A 20,312-nucleotide genomic window follows, 5' to 3' on the forward strand; every position below is an offset into this window, starting at 1 on the left:
AGCCAAATCATTTTAGAGATGGATCTCATAAGCAAATAGCAAAAAAACTTTCTGCATGGCTTTGATGAGTAATAATAATAATAAGACTGGTGTTATTCAATATTTTTCTTCTTCCAAAGAGTCCACGAGAGAAACAAAGCCAACAAGTCCATAGCGCCTCTGAATGCATTCTGCATTTCCCGAGAGACGAAGAGTCCATTTGTCCCGACTGATGATGTAACAATGAGTTACAAACAAATGAAACAAGTGTTAATTGGATGCCTGTTATACATCTACAACATCAGACACCAAATGTGGAACTGACTTGTAAACAGCCACAGAACCTGTGTTGATCATAATGAAGGGATGTGACAGCCAGTTCCAACAACAGCTCCAACATAGCAAAAACAGAATAAGCATAATCCGACTCTGGCTACTTGCTGGATCAGATCGAAGAAAAAATAAAAAGGTCACCAGTCTTATCATGTTTTTCCCAATTTGGATGAACATACCCTCTAAACCCAGCCACTCTCCTTTCTCACTGCATTACTGCATTATACTGCAATCATTGACTCTGTTCCTTACCCCCCCTCTTCCCTGCAGGTGAACTCCGTCACATCACCAAGCTGAAGCCGTGGTCGCTGTTCGATGTGCTGGTGGAGAAGTACGGCTGGTCGCATGAAGATGCTGGCCACTTCACGGATTTCCTGCTTCCCATGCTGGAGATGGTGCCTGAGAAGAGGGCCTCGGCGGGCGAATGTCTCAACCACCTGTGGCTCAACTCGTAGCCACCATCAAAGGCCTCTTCTCCCGGTGTCCCCACCCCCTCCCTTCCCAACAATTAGCCCAAACATCAGCCCCTGGTGGCAGGCAGCCCACGGAGAAGCTGGAGACAAACAGTCAGAGAAGTTGATTGAGAAGTTATCTCCCCTGCCCAATCCCTCGCGTCCATTACACGCTTACCAAATAACCCCCAAGCCCCTCATCTTGTCCCATAAGGAATATAAAGATGAGCGGAACACGGTAGTCTTTCAAAAACATCTTCACAGAAAAAAAGACCATTTGAAGATGGATGCTGCTCCGCAGCCGTTGAGGTGTCACCCGGTCCCTTTAATCTGACAGCTGCTGATCTTTTAAACAACGTGAAGGAAAAGGCTACGAGGAGCTCCATCTGCCCGTGACCTTTACACAGCCAGGGACTCAAAGACAGAACCCTATTTGTTTATTTTTAGAGAGAGCCAGTCCTCCAGGGAGCATCACACTGACAAAAACAGACAGAAAAAGTACGAGATGAGGGACAAAAAAAACCCCGCCATGTGACTGACCCCTCCCAGAAAGGGGGGTCAGTCACATGGAGGCTGCACTTGTCTTTGTAGATGCCCTTCAGGGATTTGAAACCTTTGTACATAACACTAGGATCATGAGAATTAGAAAAGCGACCGTAGACAAAGGTTGAACATACAAGCATCATTCCAAAAAAAGAATAAAAACCAAAACCCTGAGGTGGTTGTTAGCGTGTGTTCTTGTGATACAGATGGGAGGGGGGGCAGCCATAGCTACGCTGGAGGGATGTTCAGACTGAACTGTGCCACCCGGTGGCCGAGTGAGAGTACTGCACACACTCTCAGTGCCAACGCTCCGAGACGTCCCACTAGTTCTCTCTATTTCTCTTTCTCTAATACACACACACACACACACACACACACAAATACACACTGACACACAAACACGTGCATTATCACAGTCCAGTTGCCTATTTTTTGCAATAAATGAAAAAAGATAACTATAAGTTAGGGGTGTAACGATTCATTTTAACAACTATTCGATTCAAATCGCGATTCATGGTTGCCGATTCGATTCATGGACGATCTGGGTTAATTTAGAACGATTCGATTCGATTCAATCCAGTAACTTTACTGGACAGTGCAGGCAAAGTTTCTGAGATCCCTGTTGTTTCTTGTAAGGAAATCAGGTTTCAATTAATTATGTTATTATATTATAAACAGGCAAACAACAATTAATGGCAAATGTATTAACCTTTTATTGTGCAACCATTTTCAATGTAAACATTACACAATAATTACACAATGTTTGGATCAATTCACAGAACCCCGGATTTTCAACCTCATTGTAAGGTTGCATGTCTTTACAGATAAACTTGGCAATTGTTGCTGTGATGTTGAGTTTGGTGCTGGCGAGGCCTGAGGTGTCTGCAGAGCTGGTGTTACCTGCTGCTGCTGCTGCAGCGGTAATGCTGCTAGAGGCGCCTGACTGTCGGTGTTGTTTAATCCCACGGCGCCTTAGTAGATGGCCGGAAAGATTCATCGTGTTTCCGTGTTTTTTATTTGTCTTTACATATTCCACAAACAGCGACCGACTTATTTAGAACACCTCCGTGTTTGCAAAAGCCAAAATGTTTCCACACGCTGGATCGATAGGTTGGTTTGTAAATGTCTCGCTCGCAGTCGTCTCCTCCACGCTGTGTTTTGTTGTTGTTCAGAGTTTCGCGCAGCTGCCGCTACGTACTGATGACGTCACAGACAGGCAGACTGAATCGAGTAACGTTTAACGTGTCTAAAGTGCTAAAAAACAGACAAACAAACACACATCCATACAGTTTTTGTACCTAAATCCAATGTGCAGTTTCCAAGTATCGATACAATCGATTATGTACCATTTTAATCGATTTGTAATCGATATATGTCGTCCGGAATGACGATTTGCGGAGCACAGATCAATTCAGTTGGATCGCAGGGATATAAATCGATTAATCGATTTAGTGAATGAATCGTTACACCCCTAGTATAAGTACATTTTTTTAAACTATTTAATTCATTAAAAAAAGAAAATAACTTTTCTCTGGTTGTTGTGACAGTGGCAGAATCTCGTCTTATACTGAGGTAATTGTAATTGTGTTTGACTTTTAGAGATGTTTTTATTTCTTTTGTTAAATAATGAGTCATTATTATTATTGAAATATTTTGTTTTTTACACAGTTGACACTTCTCCCCTCCCTTCTTACTTGAACAGTGTTGCTCTGTCTGGGCTCTTGATGGCGATTAAAAAAAATATATCTACAGTTTTGCAATAAAGGGTATGTGATGAGTTGTTTTGCACCCAAGCATCCTGATCTCACTCTTTCAGCCATGCTTACTGTTCTTCCTGACGACATTAACAGAATCGCGTATCTTGTCTGTGTTTTTCATTGAGAGATTTAATAAAATTGTAAATAAATGGTAATTGTTGTGAATTTTCTATTTTGAAGCTGCAACATTCAACCCGTTGTGATAACATTCACAGCCGGTCACTGACAGCATCAAGAGAAATAAATAATTGACACAGACTCTCTTTTGAAAAAATAGGTAGTGTGTTTCCACTATTTTAATGTAAGGTTTAAAGAAACGGGTCAGTTGTAAGTAGCCAAAAACTTCACAATGTTACAGCACATTGTGATTTACACGAAATGTACGGCTTAATATACTTTAAAACCCACTAGAACGCGGTGGATAAAATACATCCTAAGATCAATTAAAATTGAATTAAAAGTAAAACAACTGCTTTGGAGCATCAACTAGCGATTTTCACAGTATTTTTTTATATAGAAATGCCTGGAAGATTTTCCTGCGGTTAAAATGTTAAACCTTTAAGAAAAAAAAGAATCTATAAATAAAAACACTCAAAGGAAGCAGTGGAGAAGGTCACTGATAAAATACAGTGAGTCAGTGATCCGCTGTATTTTGTACCCTTGACAACAATCCATCCCAGCGGTAAAAGGAGAGAATTCACTATGTAAACACTATACAATTGGTATCTGCGTACTTACAGGAACCAGGCAGTTTCGCCCAGATCGAAATGTGGCAGGTTCCTTTTTCAGAATGGCGTCAACTGATCTCAGAACGGCACGTAGTGGCATGCAGCCGCTTCCTCATCCATATGTGAATCCCATGTACATGAGTATCTTTTAATGCACATGACTAATTCAGCTTCTTTCCGGGAGTTTTTTTTGTGCTTTCTCCCCTATCAGGTCTCCGTAGATTGTGGTTCCTTCGGGACCCTGGTCCTGACACCTACCGTGGCCATGCTGACGCCTGCTGCTGCCATCATCATCATCATCATCATTATTTTAGATATTAATCATATTACTTTACTCATAAACCGACATTACCCTCTCCTAAAATCTCTGTGCTCTCCCTCCCCACAGGATTCTGTGGATGGTGGTTCTATCTGATGGTGGTTGTCTCTGCAGTGGTCCTGCTGTGCGCCTGGCTTACTACTCACAATTACTTGAATCATTTCTGTCATAGGAATTGCATGTATTATATATTGTTCATTCTGTACACATGGCATCCATTGTAGTCTGTCCATCCCGGGAGTGGGATCCCTCCTCTGACGTTCTCCCTAAGGTTTCTTCCCTTTTTTCCCTCTTGTAAGGGTTTTTTCATTTTTTGGGGAGTTTTTCCTGTGCCGATGGTGGGTTTCGGGGCAGAGGATGTCGTATGTGTACAGACTGTAAAGCCCTCTGAGGCAAATTTGTAATTTGCGATTCTGGGCTATACAAAATAAAATGACTTGACTTGACTTACGACTGTGCACTTTGCCACTGATGACTCCAGCCACGTTGGAAAATGTAGTAGTATTAGCCGTATTCAAAACACATGTTTTCATCACATAAGGAGGGAAAATACACTTGCTATAAATAATATTTATGTTGGTGGAAAATGGTGAGGCATTGAGTCAAACTGAAGGAAAGAAGGAAATTGCATCCTGATGAGGAGGCAGGTCCATGCCGCTACATGCCGTTCTGAAAAAGGAACCTGCCACCTTTCGATCTCGGCGTCACTCGAGCCGGGTGTGTGTGGTTCACTGAGTTTAAGCTCTCGCTCTGTGTGTTTTATGCATGTGAGTGTCACAGCAGTGAAGCACTCTTCGTTAGCCACAGGGGATTGACCAAATCCAGGATGTCCAGGTTGGGATCCAGCGACCTGCCGAGACCCTCCAGCACCATGATGGCAAACATGAAGGAGGCAAAATTACTCTCCAGCTTTACTTGGAAAAAAAACAAACCTTTAAACATCAAGGGAAAAATAAATTGGAATTCCGCTCTATTAGTTCATTTCTTTTCATGCATACCCCATTGTTTGTTTACTTTTCTTACCCTCTAGCCTCTATGTGCCTTTAATTGATGACAAATCACAATGTAAATCGTAGACCATATGTTGGGGGGTAAGGGGTGTCTGAGTATTTCCACCTGTTTGATCATGAGCTTCTCAAACGTCTACTATCTCACACAGACTGAGCCTCTTCAGTCCGGGCAGGCATTGCAGGAGCCACCTACTCGCTTTCATCAGCAGTATGTCAATTTCCACCTGCCTGCGGATGATTGGATGGACCACACTGCTTGGTGTGTGCCCAGGAGTGCGGGCACACCTTCACGTGAAGCGCTCGAAGAACTCCCGGGAGAAGTTCTCCCGCCTGGTGCTGGCCCAGTGACAATGCTTGATGAAGGTGGGACCGGAAGTCTCGGTCACCCACAGGAGAGCATCCAGCCACCGAGCAGACACCAGAGGGAAGGGTTCCAGGAGGAGCGGGGGGGCGAACATGAGGAGCAGCATCAATGCGCGCAGGCTGAGGCGAAGGAAAAAAATCACTTTGTGCACCTGGACTTTGGCCAGAGACGTTTTATCAGCGGTTTTGCGGGGAAAAGTTGCATTCTGGCACGTGGCTGCATGCAGCGATGTGTACCCACTATACCGATACTAATTGGTGAACCAGGAAGTGGGAGGGGCTTGAACCTACGGTATCACATGAGGGACATTTCCTCACTGGCTACAGATGCATTAGCTCCACCCCAACATAGCAATGTGACCTTGGGTACCTGGGTTAGACTCCGCCCCCTTTTAACAAAGCACGCCCTGGTGCTCTGCACGAGCCTGGTTCGGGTGAAGGAGCCTAATCTCTGGATGGCGCACCTCACGTTGAGGTTATTAGGGCTTAAACCGACTGAAAGTCAAGCGAAAGCCCTATTGTCTTTCGAAGAATTATTAGGGTCCTCGCAACAACTAGTCGTAGAGGAACCTATTGTATTTTAAGGAATTATTATTATTATTATTATTATTTTTTCTCACACCCTAATTTTTTGAGAATATTTGAAGAATAGTAGGTTCTGCAAAAAGAAAATCTGCCTTTTTGGCCTATTTTTGGCCTATTTTCTTAGAGTTGCAAAAGACCGAACTCCTCCTAGCGATTAAACCCGATTCTTTTCAAATTCGCGCAGTGTGATCTTGAGGACCTAGGCTCTAAAAATTGGATTTTGCCGGAAGAAATTCCAAACTATGTGTGTATCAAAAATCTACCATCTGGCATGAAAATTGAAGTCGTTTTAACTTGACCATACTTTATCTAATCTGCTCCATATTTCTCATATAGCATGACCTTCTCATCCCATAGACATCCATGAGATCATTTTTAACCTTAGTCATAGCGCCACCTGGGAAAAACAGGAAGTTGAATGTTTTTTTTATTTTACAGCCTGCTCCTCACAGGTTATGCTCCTCAAAGGTTAATCTAATCCCTCTCATTTCTCAGCAGAGAGGTAAGACCTTGATAATGCTTCACTGTGAATATTATAAGAATCCGATAATCGGTGGCGAGAGGGTGCATCTGCAAAGTTGATCCTTTGCCAAGAACAACAACACCGTTGTAACTCTACTCCACATCATCGGATTCTTTCCAATTTACACATTTTTGATGAGACACTGGGCCTGAAGGGATGTAAAGTTGAATCAAGTCATAGCGCCACCTACTGGTAACAGGTAGTCAAATTTTCTAGTATCCAGTAAAAAACGAAGTTGGCATTTTGAGAGGCTTTAATTTCTAAAATGGTACATCTAAATGTCCTGGTTATCTCCGAACTATTGATAGTTTCCTTTTAATTCTAACCTGAAATTGACAAAAAGTAGTCTCGTGATGGAGAATTTCAATAAATTGGCTCATGTATGATGTTTTGAGATGCTTTTATTTTGGAATAGTACATCAGAATGTCCTGGTTAACACCGAGTGACACCTTGGGGATGTGTACTCTCTGCCTGAAGAGGAAATTCTGTGTAACTATTGATTTTTTCCTTTCAATTCTAACCTGACCTTAAACAAAAGTAGTCTCGTGATGGAGACTCTGATGGAAATTGGCTCATGTATGGTATTTTGAGAGGCTTTAATTTTGGAATAGTAGATCAGAATTTCCTGATTAACCCTACGTGACACCTTGGGGATGTTTACTATCCGCCTGAAGTCAAATCATATTTTTACTATTGATAGTTTCCTTTTTTAATCTAATCCGAAATTTACTAGATGTAGTCTCGTGATGGAGAATTTAAAGGAAATTGGCTCATGTTGGTGCACCAGAATGTCCTGGTTATCGTTGAGTAACACCTTGGGGATGTGTACTATCCATCTGAATTGAATTGAATTAATCTTGTAACTATTGATAGTATCCTTTTAAATCGAATCTGAAATTGACCTGAAGTAGTCTCATGAATTAGATTTTGAAGGTTGGATGTCAAAGATCAAGTTTGCAAAGCGGCATTCCTTGTGTACATCCTTATGGTGAACGACAACTGACTCTTGGAAGCTTTGTCCGACGACCGCAGGAGTTCTTGGCTGCATTGCTAGCTGTCCGGCCGGTGACCCCACTTGTGGAGTAGCGAGGACCCGTCCAACGCTGCTCGCAGCTTTAATTATTATTATATTGCTAATGAGAGAAACAGAGGCTGCTTTATGCAAGAATCCAGATTTTTTCATAACAAATCCATTGAATAGAATCCCCAGAGACCTAATTGAGTTGAAGGAAATATGTGGATGCTGCAGTTGGGAAGGCATTATTATACTGTTCCTCCATTTGAATGAATTCTGATTCTCCAGAAAGGTTAGAACAATCTTTTTATAGTTACCCCTTATTGGTAATGTGTGTTACATAGTGAGCCTGCATGTATGTATTGCAAAATAGGTAGCACGTCACATCATACATACAGACCTCTTTTAGGCACTGTTTAATCGAGCGTGCTCTGCGCTCGTACCGAGTTGCCTGAAATTGCTATGGATACAGGGATTAAATTGGATTTCATAAATGGGGGTTGTTTTTGAACGCTCCCTATGAATAATATCTTGGGATTGTGCAGTTGCTGTAGCACTCAGCGTGGTTACATGGATTCGAATAACTGGCTTAGTCGTACTGAAATCAAATTATCCATTTCATGTAAACACCTTTGACTATGTGCGGTCCGACTACGATCCGATTAACACCCCTGGATAACTCGATCCGATCCAGTTGATAGTTCGACTATTGCGGCATGTAACGGTGAATCGGATAAGGAACTGGACTTTGCGTCTTCGCGCATGCTTGAGATCCCGACATCGTCTTCTCTCCGTTATCAAATCAGCCAATAGCGCCATTCGCATTCACTGTACTCCTATTAACATCATGCAAAAATAGTAGAGGGATGTAACTTCACCTTGCTCTCAGTTCGCCATCTTTCTCGTAATGTTGATGTTGTTGTTGTTGTTGGTAGTAGTGAAGCGGTCAAGCGGAAATGGCTGTATCACAACTAGTTGTAATGAAAACAGCACCACCTATTGTATCGGATATGACATGCTTTCGGCCAATGATTCGATTTATTCACTGCCATGTATATTGGGATAATAGCACTTGCCCCGAAAGATAGCATAGTCCGACTAAGCAAAGATTCCAATTATACCATCATGTAAACACACTGAATGTTGAAAGGTTGGATAATTAGGCTGCACCCCCCACTGCCCCCGCCACCCACAGAGTAGAGGCCTCGCCCTGCAAGTCCAAAACAACAAAAGAAGATAAGCTTTCCCCTCCCCCAGGGAACGAACAGCCCAGCAAAAAGGGAACAATGACTTATGACCCTGGGGGGAAAGCATGGCAGAAGACAACAAGGAAAACTGCATTTCAACAATCTCACTTTCAATTTGGAGAGATGGTCCTATATGCAATTTAAGTCAATTAATAAAGAATGAAAATGTTGAAAAAGCTACATAATAATTATTTTTGACAATAATCCCCTCATTTTTTATGTTTAAACGGCTCTGGATCACCTCTATATAAGGACGGGCACTGAATCCTGGAATGTGCAGTTCCTTCCTGTAAACGCTGCAGAATACCAGTCTTTATGAGAACATAACAGGGATGCTATTTACTTCAACTTATCATGATGAGTTATACATTTACAACTTAATTGTTTTCAGTCCTCCAACTCAGGTTTTTAAGACAGTTAAACAAACTGTAAATTTCAAGAAGTTTAATGAACTCAATACTGTGAGTCAAACAGTCAATGCATACACCCTGCTACAAAAAAAACGGTTTACTTTTAACTGTGTATTGTGTGACTTTTTAATAATTAATTTAAACTTTATTGAGGCTTGAAGTTATGTATAATCGGACTGTACCAGGTCGCAAACTGCGCTGTCTGTCTGCTCAGCTGCATCACAAACCAATGGAAATACCCTACAGCGAACAAACCTAAAGCACGGGGCGGATTAACACTGAACAGCCAGATCACAAATGTCACCTGGCCCTCATCACGCAGTACGTCGGCTCGGCAAACCAAGTGACGAATGAATATCGTTCACCAGCGAGACGATGAACGTTGTTGAACAATAGTATATGAAGTCCTATCATTATGTTTCAGAGGACATTTAGAAACATATAATTTAATCAAGCCAACGTTCATTCCCGTCTGCCCTTTTCCGCTCTCTGTGTGCAGGTGGCTGAGAACAAGACTACCCCTGACAAGCTGCGGTAAAAGTGTAACCCTCAAACACTTGATGGTTGGCAATGGAGGCCAGTTGCACACCTGCTATAGTGTACGCAGGGCGCCTGGCTGGAAACGGGTCTGCCAGGCCGGCCGAACTTCACTAACCTCCACACCGCTGTCAAGGGACATGTACGATTAGCGGTCTTATCAGTGTTTCTCCAACATCAAATGCGTGGTCCCTGCTACAAACACGTTCTCTAGGCAAGCGGACAGCAACATTCACGTTCGTCGATGTGAGCACGACGGACCGTTTCTACTCTCCGTGATCTGAAGCAGTCACGAGGCCAGCTGGACGCAGTCCTGAAGACCTGGTCCCAAGAGCGCCAGAGGTCTACAAAGCTGCAGACACTAAAGACATTTTCAACTGCCTCAAGAAAGATGTATGAGGATGCTCATTATTTGTAAATTGAAGTGTGTTACGGGCGGTCGAACACCACCCTTAACATAAAGGCGAGACACACACAAACCAGCTCGTATCAAAAATAATATAGGGGTATTTTATTTAACAGAATGGATATTAAAGGTATTTTAACAACAAATTAAAACAAAATACAAATGCGGAACATTTTCACTGCCGGGTGGACGGCTGAACGGCGATCTTGACAGCAGCAAGCACGTTGTGCAGAGACTCTCAAGGATCTGTGTGCGGCCCTGAGAATGGTCCAGGAAGCCTTTTATAGCGCCAACACAGGCTCCGCTCAGGTGTGGCTCATCTGTAATAAAGACACACTGCATGCACTCAAACACATGTAGCAACAAACACCGGAGCTGGGGGACATAACACTCCCACCCCAAAATGGTGACTTGTCGCCATACATTGAATATGAAAACTCTTTTTTTCCTGTGTTCAGCCCACGGTTCGAACCAACCCAGGCAATAGAGTTCCAGCTATAAATAATCATTACCTCCGACCGAGGGGTACCTGCATGAAGATAAATTAGAATTACACCGAAATATTTTTTTTAACTATAACCTAGATATAGGCCGCACAGGCCAGGAAATTTTAGAAATTTCCAATCAATAAGGACAAATGCAATTCTTCATAATAAACAAAACCTTTTTTTAAGACATAATCTATCTACACCCTAGTATTAAGCATCCACCCTAGACAACGCATCAGCAATAATGTTGTCTATTTCCCGGACATGCACAATCTGGAGTTTAAACGGTTGAAGCAATAGACTCCAGCGCATTAACCTACGATTTGAGTTGTACATGCGACTGAGGAATTTGAGTGGGTCATGGTCAGTATAAACCTTAACTGGATGTAATGTAGATCCCAAATACACTTCAAAGTGTTGAATGGCTAGGACTAAGGCCATGGTCTCTTGTTCGATAGTCGAGTACTTTCCAGACTCAGCAATATTATTCTTTAACGTGTACTCAACCTCCTGTTGCAGGATAGCTCGCTTCTCTGGATTTACCCTATATGGGTGCTGTTTAATCGGGCCCTTATCACCTACATCTATGTCATGTTCCAGAACTGTAGTTATGGTTGGAACATCTCCGAATAACTCAGGGAAATCATCTATCCCAGACAATATGTCAGCTGTTTGAGTGGGAGTTAAATGTGGCAAATGATTTGCACACATTTAACTGATGATCTTGAGTCGACCTTCAATCACACATTGCGACGGAGGAGTCACCGCGTCATCATCCTCAACCAGTGAAGACAGCAACACGGAGGACTCGACTGGACCGGGTAAGTTAAGATTACACAAGTCAGTTTTAACACATTCACGCTTACAATATGGCTTGAGCATGTTAACATGACAGACGCGAGAATGCCCTCGCATTTTACATTTACTTAAGGTTTTTCTGTCTGAACTGTTTGTGAATATTCTCTTTAACTCCACTGAATATTTTTTTTGAATAGAAGTTGTTAGGTATCTGCATGTTATAATGTATAAACTATTTATTTTAATGTGAGAAATAAATATGATTTTTGCAACAAGACATGGTGTTTCTCATTACTATAAATTGCCATTTGAAACAATGCATACTTTTAAGTAAAATTAACTATGAAAGTAATTGTAACTAAAATAAGCTAGTTGAAATAATTAGTTAAACCTATTTAACACAAAGCATGATAATAAGTTAAGTTTCTTTTAAACTTACGTTTAAACCAACAGTTGCTAAGTTGAATAAACATGTACTATACAGTCATGAACTTACAGAGATCAATCCAGAGCTGAGTTAAACACAACATTTATGAGTTGTGCCAAATTGCAAATCCAATTTGATTCTACTCAATGTATGTTTGTAAGTTGAACCCTCTTGATTTCTTTTTCAGTGATGCAGATGTATTTTCATTCATCCATGTACAAAGCAATACGCTTTAAAATCGGTTCACTGTTTGACGCAATACAGTTGATAATGTACGTAATAATATAGCTGAAAATATAGTTCAATCAAAGTGGTTTATCGTTACACACTCATTGCTCTTGGATCTGATATTGATTTTCCACGTATTGTGTTGCTTGAGTGAGCGCAGATGGTCCAATGAGATGCAGTGTAAACGTCTTTGCATCTCCACCAGTTGGTGGCAGAATGTGTATTTAAAACATTGATTTAATACTATTAACTGTTTTATTTTATTTAGCTAGGTTATTACAGATGTATTTAATGCAGTTTATTTTATGTGATTTTTATGGTTAATTTGCAACCATTGTTTTATACATCTTGTTATATTTATTTCATGGAAGAGGGAACATGTGTTAAGCAATAAGTAATGACAGTTTATGAACATGTTTCTTACTAGACAAGAACAATAAAGAAATGAATTCATTCTGGTTTCTTCATTGCTACCATGTTACCTTTCATGTGACCCTCAGACAGGGTTCTTGCACCATTTCAAAAGTAAAATGTAATGCTTTTTAAGACCTTATTAAGACCTCAACAAATATAATTTAAGACCCCAAAATGTCCCAATTTCTTTGGAATACGCAATTTATTGCCTCCTACAATGGAAATTAAAACTTTTTTTCAAATTAGGAGACAGTATAATAACTGACAATAACCCTTCCAACACTGGTTGGCCAATATAGATGTAAACAATCAAAGTGATTCCTTTGTGATGCAGAACAGAGCCAACATAACATACATAAATTTGGATTACACTAAACACAATGCATTGCGAAAGACCAATGACCAAAGACGCCACGTATGTCATCATTAGATTTAAATGAATTGTGCCTCGTCACAGTATGGAGAAGCCACAGTGACTCTGCCTTTTGGGTGTCTGGTGTTGAAATTAAACTTGTTACAGCCAACTGAGAGGTGGCGTCTGAACTTGTAACGTTGTTAGGTCTTGCTGCAAACAATGCAGGGATTAACCTGGCCCTGCTATGGCTAGCTGATTAGTACCGTAAACAGCTATTAAATTGCGGAGACGAATTTCGCACAATACTAAATTAATCAACTATTAGATGTTTTACGATGCGCCACTGTGCTTTCTCGTCGTCATTAAGCGCACCGGCAAAAAAATTAATACCTACAGCAGCTTAACGTGAAATTTAAGACAATTTAAGACCTTAATTACCCAAATTTTAATTTAAGACATTTTAAGACTTTTTAAGAACCCGCGAAACCCTCCTCAGAGTGATCTCTGGAGCTGTGGATGGATCCCACTGTCAGGCTGGAATTGGGTTGGGAACCATTGCAACAGACTACCTGCTCTTTAGCATGTTGGACACACCAGCATGACACTGTTACAGAAAATGTATTTCCCGCCAAATAACATTGGTCTGCTGAAGCCTGTTGATAACTGACCGTGATCTGAGAGAACAAACATGTCCCTCAATATGTAGATAAGATTTTAGTTCAGTGACACTGGAATGTAATTTAGTAGAAGAAATTAATGCTTGGACAGGTTGTCTCCAGTGACAGAGAGACATCTCTTACTTGAAGTACAATATTGGTATCCTCTTTAGTTGTATATTATATTAATGTCCTCTATCATCACCAAAGTCAAAGGTCATGTTTATCCTGAGTACATTTTGATGTCCTTGATAAAGCAGCTTTATGGCCTCAATGCCAAACGCCATGTGGTGGACACCCCACACTGAGCACAACATGCCAACATGCCAACAGGGAAATGTGGTGTCATGGCATAATTTCACATTCTATATTTGTCCTGTTTACAAGTAGATGAAAGAGATAAATATAATATAATAATAATAAAAATAAAGTGCTGACAATGTCTTCTTATAACACCAATCAAGCATTTGAGTCTATCTTGAAAAATTGTGGCAATTTATTGACGGCACTGTCCAGCAGTACAATAACATCTGTAAAGCATATTCCATCTCTGCAGCTTCCTGATCCCAAGCACTTTGTTGGTGCCAAAGTGTCACACTTGTGTTAGTGAGTCCACTTTTTCACTCTGCAGCTACTGATGCATCCGACTTCGCTGTCCCGCTAACTGCGGATACTCTTCCTTATAATAACAATTGAATGTTTAACAATACTTTTCTCTTGGAAATAAAATGTCTCTGTGCAATTGAGAAGCTGCCTTAGAATCTGGCTTTGAGGGGGAACAAACATGGACACAATCAGTGATAACTTAAGGCTTATCTTTTTCAAAATAGTAACAAATCTGACGGCAATAAAACTGAAGTAATTTTATTTGGAACAGACCAACATTAGATACTCTCATCCTTTGACCTCTTTGGTTTACATTGAGGATTGAAGTATGACAGATAATGATTATATATAAAGAAACCAAAAGTCCAGCATTAAATACATTTGTAATAACCTTCATAAATAACAGTTAAATAGAACTAGAAAATGTATTTCCTGCTGAAAATACGTTGGAATGCAAAAAGCTGAAATCAACTTCAGAAAATTGCTGAAAATACAGAAAGTTGAAGGGAATTTTAATACATTTGCTTAAATTACAGATATTATAAAAGCTGAAAATAATTTGAAATTGCTGAAAATACAGAAATGGGAGAAGCTGAAATGAATTTCAATAGATTTGCTGAAAACAGCTGAAACAAATTTGAGAAAATGCAAAAAAATACAGAAATTAATATTAAAACATTGCTGTTAATACAGGAATAAGAAAAGCTGAAATTATTTGAAAGAACTGCTGAAAATACAGAAATGTGAAGCTAAATTTCAATAGAATTTATAAAAAATACAGAAGTTGCAGGAGCTTAAATTAATTTTAAAAAGTACAGAAATAACAAAACCTAAGATGAATAAAAAGAGGTTTTAAATTGTTTGTAGTAATATTAGTAGTAGTATCAGTTACAGTTTTAATTGTGGTATTCGTAGTACTAGCAGTAGAAGAAGTAATAGTAGGTTTAGTATCAATAGCAGTAGAAACAGCTGTAATACTATCACTATTAGCCATAGTAGTATTTGTAATAACATTAGAAGTAGTTGTAGTATTAATAGCAGTAGAAATACTACTAGTATGGTAGTAGAAGTATCAGTTGTAGTAGTACTATTAGAAGTACTAGTAATATTCGTGGTGGTTGTAGTAGTATTTGAAAGAGCAATACGTATTTCAACGAAACCGCTTCATTCTGAGCTTCATGGTTAAGGTACAGATAATCTTTGAGGCTTTTATTTTGTATTGATGGAATTGGGTGAGGGAGGGTTGGGAGACAGAATGTTTTTTATTCAAACTAAGAAGTTTTTAATTAATAGGCCTCATCACAAACATTACAGTAAGAATTCCCTCCATGGGGCTTTTATTTTGAAATTATTGGATTGGGTGGAGTGGGGGGTGTAGATACAGAGAGGGAGGGTGAGAGGGTGAGGAAGGGAGGGGTGGTGAGGAAGAGATAGAGGGAGAGAGAGGAGGAGAAATAGACAGACATACTGACTGACTGAGAGTGATTAACAGTGAGTAGAGGTCAGGGTGGAGGGGGGAGGGGGGGCGAGTGTCTTTATCATATTGGTCTGTTGACAGAAAGCATAGCTGCGTCATGTGACTCCACTAATCAGGTCATAGGAGCAGCTGTGAGTCACAGACAGAGATCCTGCAGCGTGTGAGCGAGTAACCACGACAACGACGCACCTGTGCTCATTAACGAGCTGCTGCAAAGAGCAGAGACAGGACAGCAAGTTACACAGAATCCACACCTCAAACAAATGACATTCAGCGCAAAACTATAACAGCTATCTAAAAAATACGACGTTTTTACGAGACCCAAGACTCTACCGAGTTTGCTTGGGATTCCCCAGCGGGGAATGATCTCTGAAATCAAGGCTTTAGCCACTGTGGAGGCTGTCTGCTTACTGGAGAGAAACACCTCAACCCATTTGGACCACAGGTCTACCATTACAAGACAGTGTTTCTTACCTTCCGATGGGGAGAGTTCCACAAAATCCATCATTACATGTTCAAACGGTCTTGCAGGCGGTGGATGTGCTGCATGATGTGACATCTGTACTGAACGACCTACATTGTGAGTTGCACATGTTATGCACGCTTGGCAGAACCTTTGTGCGTAAGCTGCAAAGCCTTTTGTGAACAATGTTGCATCAATGATACTTAACATTCCCCCTTTTGACACATGGTCTAACCCATGAGTCAATTTCGCATAGTGAGGGAAGAAATGTTTAGGTAAGCATGGATTACCATTCGGACCACACCAGATGCCGTCTATGAATTTGGAGTCGGAGGAGAACCAAAAACGTCTCTCATCTGAAGTAGAGAGGGACTGCACGGCTGCAAGAGAGGAGAGAAGAGAACACATGGCAGGAACTGGGCGTGATGGTTTGGGAAGAGGACGTCTAGCCGCCGCTTTTGCAGCTAAGTCTGCTCGCTCATTCCCCTTTGCGATGTCGCCTGTGCCGGATGTGTGCGCTGCACATTTACAAACGGCAATAGCTGTGGGCAACAAAATGGCATCCAATAGTTCTGCTATCAGAGTGTGGTGTAACACTGGTTTGCCATCTGATTTGAGAAAATTTCTGTGTTTCCACAGCGCGCCAAAATCATGAACCACGCCAAAAGCGTATCTGGAATCAGTGTGAATGGTTGTTGTTTTATCTTTAGCTAGTTTACAAGCTTCTGTTAGCGCGATTAATTCTGCTGCTTGGGCTGAGAGGTGACATGGAAGAGGGCCGGAGCACAGAACAGCTGAGTCTGAAACAACAGAGAAACCCACAAGATTAGAACCAGTCAGGGGATCCCGTGTAGCAGATCCGTCAACATACATTACCATGTCACTGTTGAGCAGAGGTGTGTCTGCGAGGTCTGGTCGAGGTGTGCACTGAGCTTCCAGCTCAGCCAAACAATTATGCTCCTCTCCATCCTCCGGAGTGGGGAGAAGAGATGCAGGATTGAGGACATTGCAGCGTTTTACTGTAACATTCGGCATGTCTAGGAGACATGTGTGATATCGAAGGTAACGCGCTGCAGATAAATGAGACGACTTCTGTTCGAGAAGAATTAGTGAAACCGAATGTGGAACCAATAATGTTAGCGTAGCATAGCCTACAATGTCACGAAAGGCTGTAAGAACCTTTTCAGCAGCTGCCACAGCTCGAAGGCACTGTGGTAAGCCTGCTGCTACCGAATCGAGTTTTGCGGAGAAATAGCTACTGGTCGTAGTTTATCGCCATGGGATTGTAGGAGCACTGATGTCATACATCCAGAACGTTCATCAACGGTTTGTGTGAACGGTTTGTGAGGATCAGGAAGACCCAAAGGGAGCCACTGAATTTTATCATGCGCGCTGAGATTTTTTCCATGTATCAATGCGGACAGAGGTTGCTCGAGTTGGGAGTAATTTGGAATAAATGACCTACAGTAGGAACACATGCCCAAAAATGACATCATCTGTTTCTTGGTTTGTGGTTTGGGAAGTGTTACAATTGAGGCAATGCGTTTTGGTGATAGTGTCTTCCCTTCACCGGAAATGTTATGGCCTAGGAAATGAACGTTCTGTGAAACAAACTGTAGTTTGGATAGGCTGGCCTTGTGTCCTTCCGCTGCTAAGTGTTGAAGCAATTTGAGTGTGTCCTGTTCACACTGCTTTTGTGTTGGAGCTGCAATTAAACAGTCATCAACATACTGCAAAAGAGCTGTTCCTGGAGACAAAGTGAGGCTCTCCAAACGTTCCCTGAGTGCCTCGTTGTAGATCGTAGGTGATTCTGTGTAGCCCTGACACAAGCGTGTGAAAGTGTAAGGCTTGCCATTGAAATTAAACGCAAACCAAAACTGACTGTCAATGTCCACAGGGACACTGAAAAAAGCATTTGAGAGGTCAACCACGGAAAACCATCGAGCATCAGGTGGAACCTGTGCCATAATGGAACATTTGGGGCTCGTGCGTGGACGGCTGCATTAACTGCTTTTAGGTCCTGCACGAAGCGCCACTCAGTTGGTTTGCCTGCATCTCTGATCTTTTTAACTGGAAAAATAGGTGTTCTTACCGGCGAGTCAGGACATGGAACAATGACTCCGGCCTTTAAGAGGGAGTTGAACACCGGTGTTATACCGTCAATGGCCTCTTGGCGCAGTGGGTATTGATGTTTGTGGGGACGGAAGTCTGATCGAGGAGTGATGACCACAGGTTGACATTTTTTGATGAGTCCCACGTCATATTTATGCGCTGCCCACAAGGTGTCTGGAACAGAACTGAGGGCAGGAGAAATAGAGGAGACATTAGTCAACAATGTATCAGTGTGTGTGTCAGAAAATATGTTATTTTCATCCATGACATAAACAGATCTGAGAGCAGGTGTGCAAACTGCGAATGGCTGTTTAAAGAAGCCTGTCGACGGAGAGCGCATCACAAGTGGATCTGGTGTAGCCTCCCAATCTGCCAATGCCTCGGCAACAGCGCACCTGGGCTCTTTAACGAGCTGCTGCAAAGGGCAGACACAGGACAGCGAGTTATACAGAATCCACACCTCAAACAAAAGAACTCTGGGATTCCATAGCCACATGACTACAAGCAGCACAACCATGCCATCACGTTGAGCTAAAAATGAAGCCTCAAAAGTGTATACTTTGGCTCTGAGGACCGAAGTTTTCATATATGAACAAGCAGTCTTTTCATAAAACAGTTGAGACTTCATGTCAACATTTGAAAGTTGAAATGGTGTCTGGCTGAAAGATTGGTGAAGCTGAAAAATCTGAAAGTTGAAGAAGTTTAAGAGGATTTGAACACGATCTGCATTGGAAAACCATTAGAAGTAATATTCATGATTACTGATTCATATAAATTCAAGCTTAAGAGGTAGAAAGCTGAAAAGTCATAGCTGGAAAGCCAGAAAGGAGTTGAATATTTTAATATTGGAACGGTTTTAATAGCTGAAAGTGTGAAGGAGTTGAAAGGTGCGACGGAAGAAATAGAAGAAGAAGAAGAAGAAGAAGAAGAACAAGGCGGAATAAAGATTCGAAGAACAATACTTGGAATGCTTAATGCATTCCAACAATAAAATCTATGGTTTAAATGCATGTATTCACACGTTTACTCTGCGTCTCCTTGAACTGTCTCTGCTCTGCCTTCACTGACACAATGCGCGGAGAATAAATATCTGATCCATCTGATCTGATATTTTTATCCAATAATTAACTTTTAACCGCTGGCATCGCAGACGGATTTCTAGCAGAAACGTTCCATTGCGATGACTCTTACTGTGAAAATCGACGTACTTCCAGTTTAGCGGCTCCGCTTCGTATTTTAGTTTTATGGCCAAAACTCCAAAAGGGATTAACGGAGTAAAAAGTTTTCAGTCTGTCTCGTTTTTTGGTTCTAAAGGAAAAACGAGAAAACGGCCGCGAACTTCCGTTTTACCGCTTTTTATTTAAAAAGAAAAACGAGTGTTTTCGTTTTCTGTTTTTTACGGTAAAGGGACTATCAAAACGTACACGGACCCCTACACGCACACCCTCTTCCCTCCCTGCACCTGTTCGGCTTCGTCTCGCAGGAGTTGATCCTCTTGCGGAGAGAGCGGACGTCGCTTCTCATTGTTAGATAGACGGCGTTATGAGCATGACTTCGGCGTTCAACCTGGATTACCACCCTCTAACCGAAAGTCGGTTAATGACCGCTAGCGACACGATGTAAGTGATCAAAGTATCGACTCGATACTGTGTTCCAATTTATCTGCGTTTTATTTATTTATTTGTTGTTGTTGAGAAAGACAACACGGTTCCGCGGGAGCTGGTAGTTAGCTGCCGCTAGCTTAACTGGCATGCTAACGTTGCTAATCATACGAACGGTGACGGTGCGCTCACGTGAAGTTTAAGTAGTTTGTCTAACTACGACAACTGCAGAAGCAATTTCAATGGAAGTCGCCCGAGTACATTTCATTCGACTAATGACCGCAGTACACAAGTGTTTGGGCTAACACCGTGTTACCCAAACTAAATGCAGTTTGTTAGCTCTGTGTCGGATAACAGGCGCGCGACAATAGTCCACTGACATGTGCTTCCGGAGACTACACGTTTCGGTATCAGCCGGGAGATAACGGCATATATTGGCTTTTAACAACAACGGTACAGAGAGTACGTCTGTTGGACTT

At 41.6% G+C, this 20,312-nt stretch overlaps 2 protein-coding genes and 1 long non-coding RNA gene across 10 annotated transcripts in view; 2 read left to right on the top strand and 1 right to left on the bottom strand.

The window, feature by feature from the left end:
- LOC120812332 (SRSF protein kinase 2-like) overlaps positions 1-1,481 on the top strand; it is a 96,092-nt gene extending 94,611 nt beyond the window's left edge. For both annotated transcript variants that reach the window (XM_040168214.2, XM_040168215.2), the window contains one exon: positions 583-1,481. In XM_040168214.2, coding sequence (XP_040024148.1) covers positions 583-767 — 185 coding nt within the window. In that variant the 3' untranslated portion in view covers positions 768-1,481. The remainder of the gene's footprint in view (positions 1-582) is intronic.
- Positions 1,482-14,673: 13,192 nt separating this feature from the next.
- On the bottom strand, positions 14,674-17,789 carry LOC144390913 (uncharacterized). The gene is made up of 3 exons (XR_013454734.1): positions 16,997-17,789; positions 16,132-16,920; positions 14,674-15,866 (listed from the first exon to the last, which is right to left on the bottom strand). It is a non-coding gene; the product is annotated as an uncharacterized LOC144390913 (long non-coding RNA).
- Positions 17,790-19,449: 1,660 nt separating this feature from the next.
- LOC120812336 (CUGBP Elav-like family member 2) overlaps positions 19,450-20,312 on the top strand; it is a 60,569-nt gene continuing 59,706 nt past the window's right edge. For all 7 annotated transcript variants that reach the window (XR_013454729.1, XR_013454730.1, XR_013454731.1 and 4 more), the window contains exon 1: positions 19,450-19,851. Coding sequence is in view for 3 of the 7 variants with exons in the window: in XM_078097393.1 (XP_077953519.1) it covers positions 19,775-19,851 (77 nt within the window). In the remaining 4 variants the exon portion in view is untranslated. The remainder of the gene's footprint in view (positions 19,852-20,312) is intronic.

This window comes from Gasterosteus aculeatus, chromosome Y (assembly GCF_964276395.1).
Source record: "Gasterosteus aculeatus chromosome Y, fGasAcu3.hap1.1, whole genome shotgun sequence".
NCBI lineage: Eukaryota > Metazoa > Chordata > Actinopteri > Perciformes > Gasterosteidae > Gasterosteus > Gasterosteus aculeatus.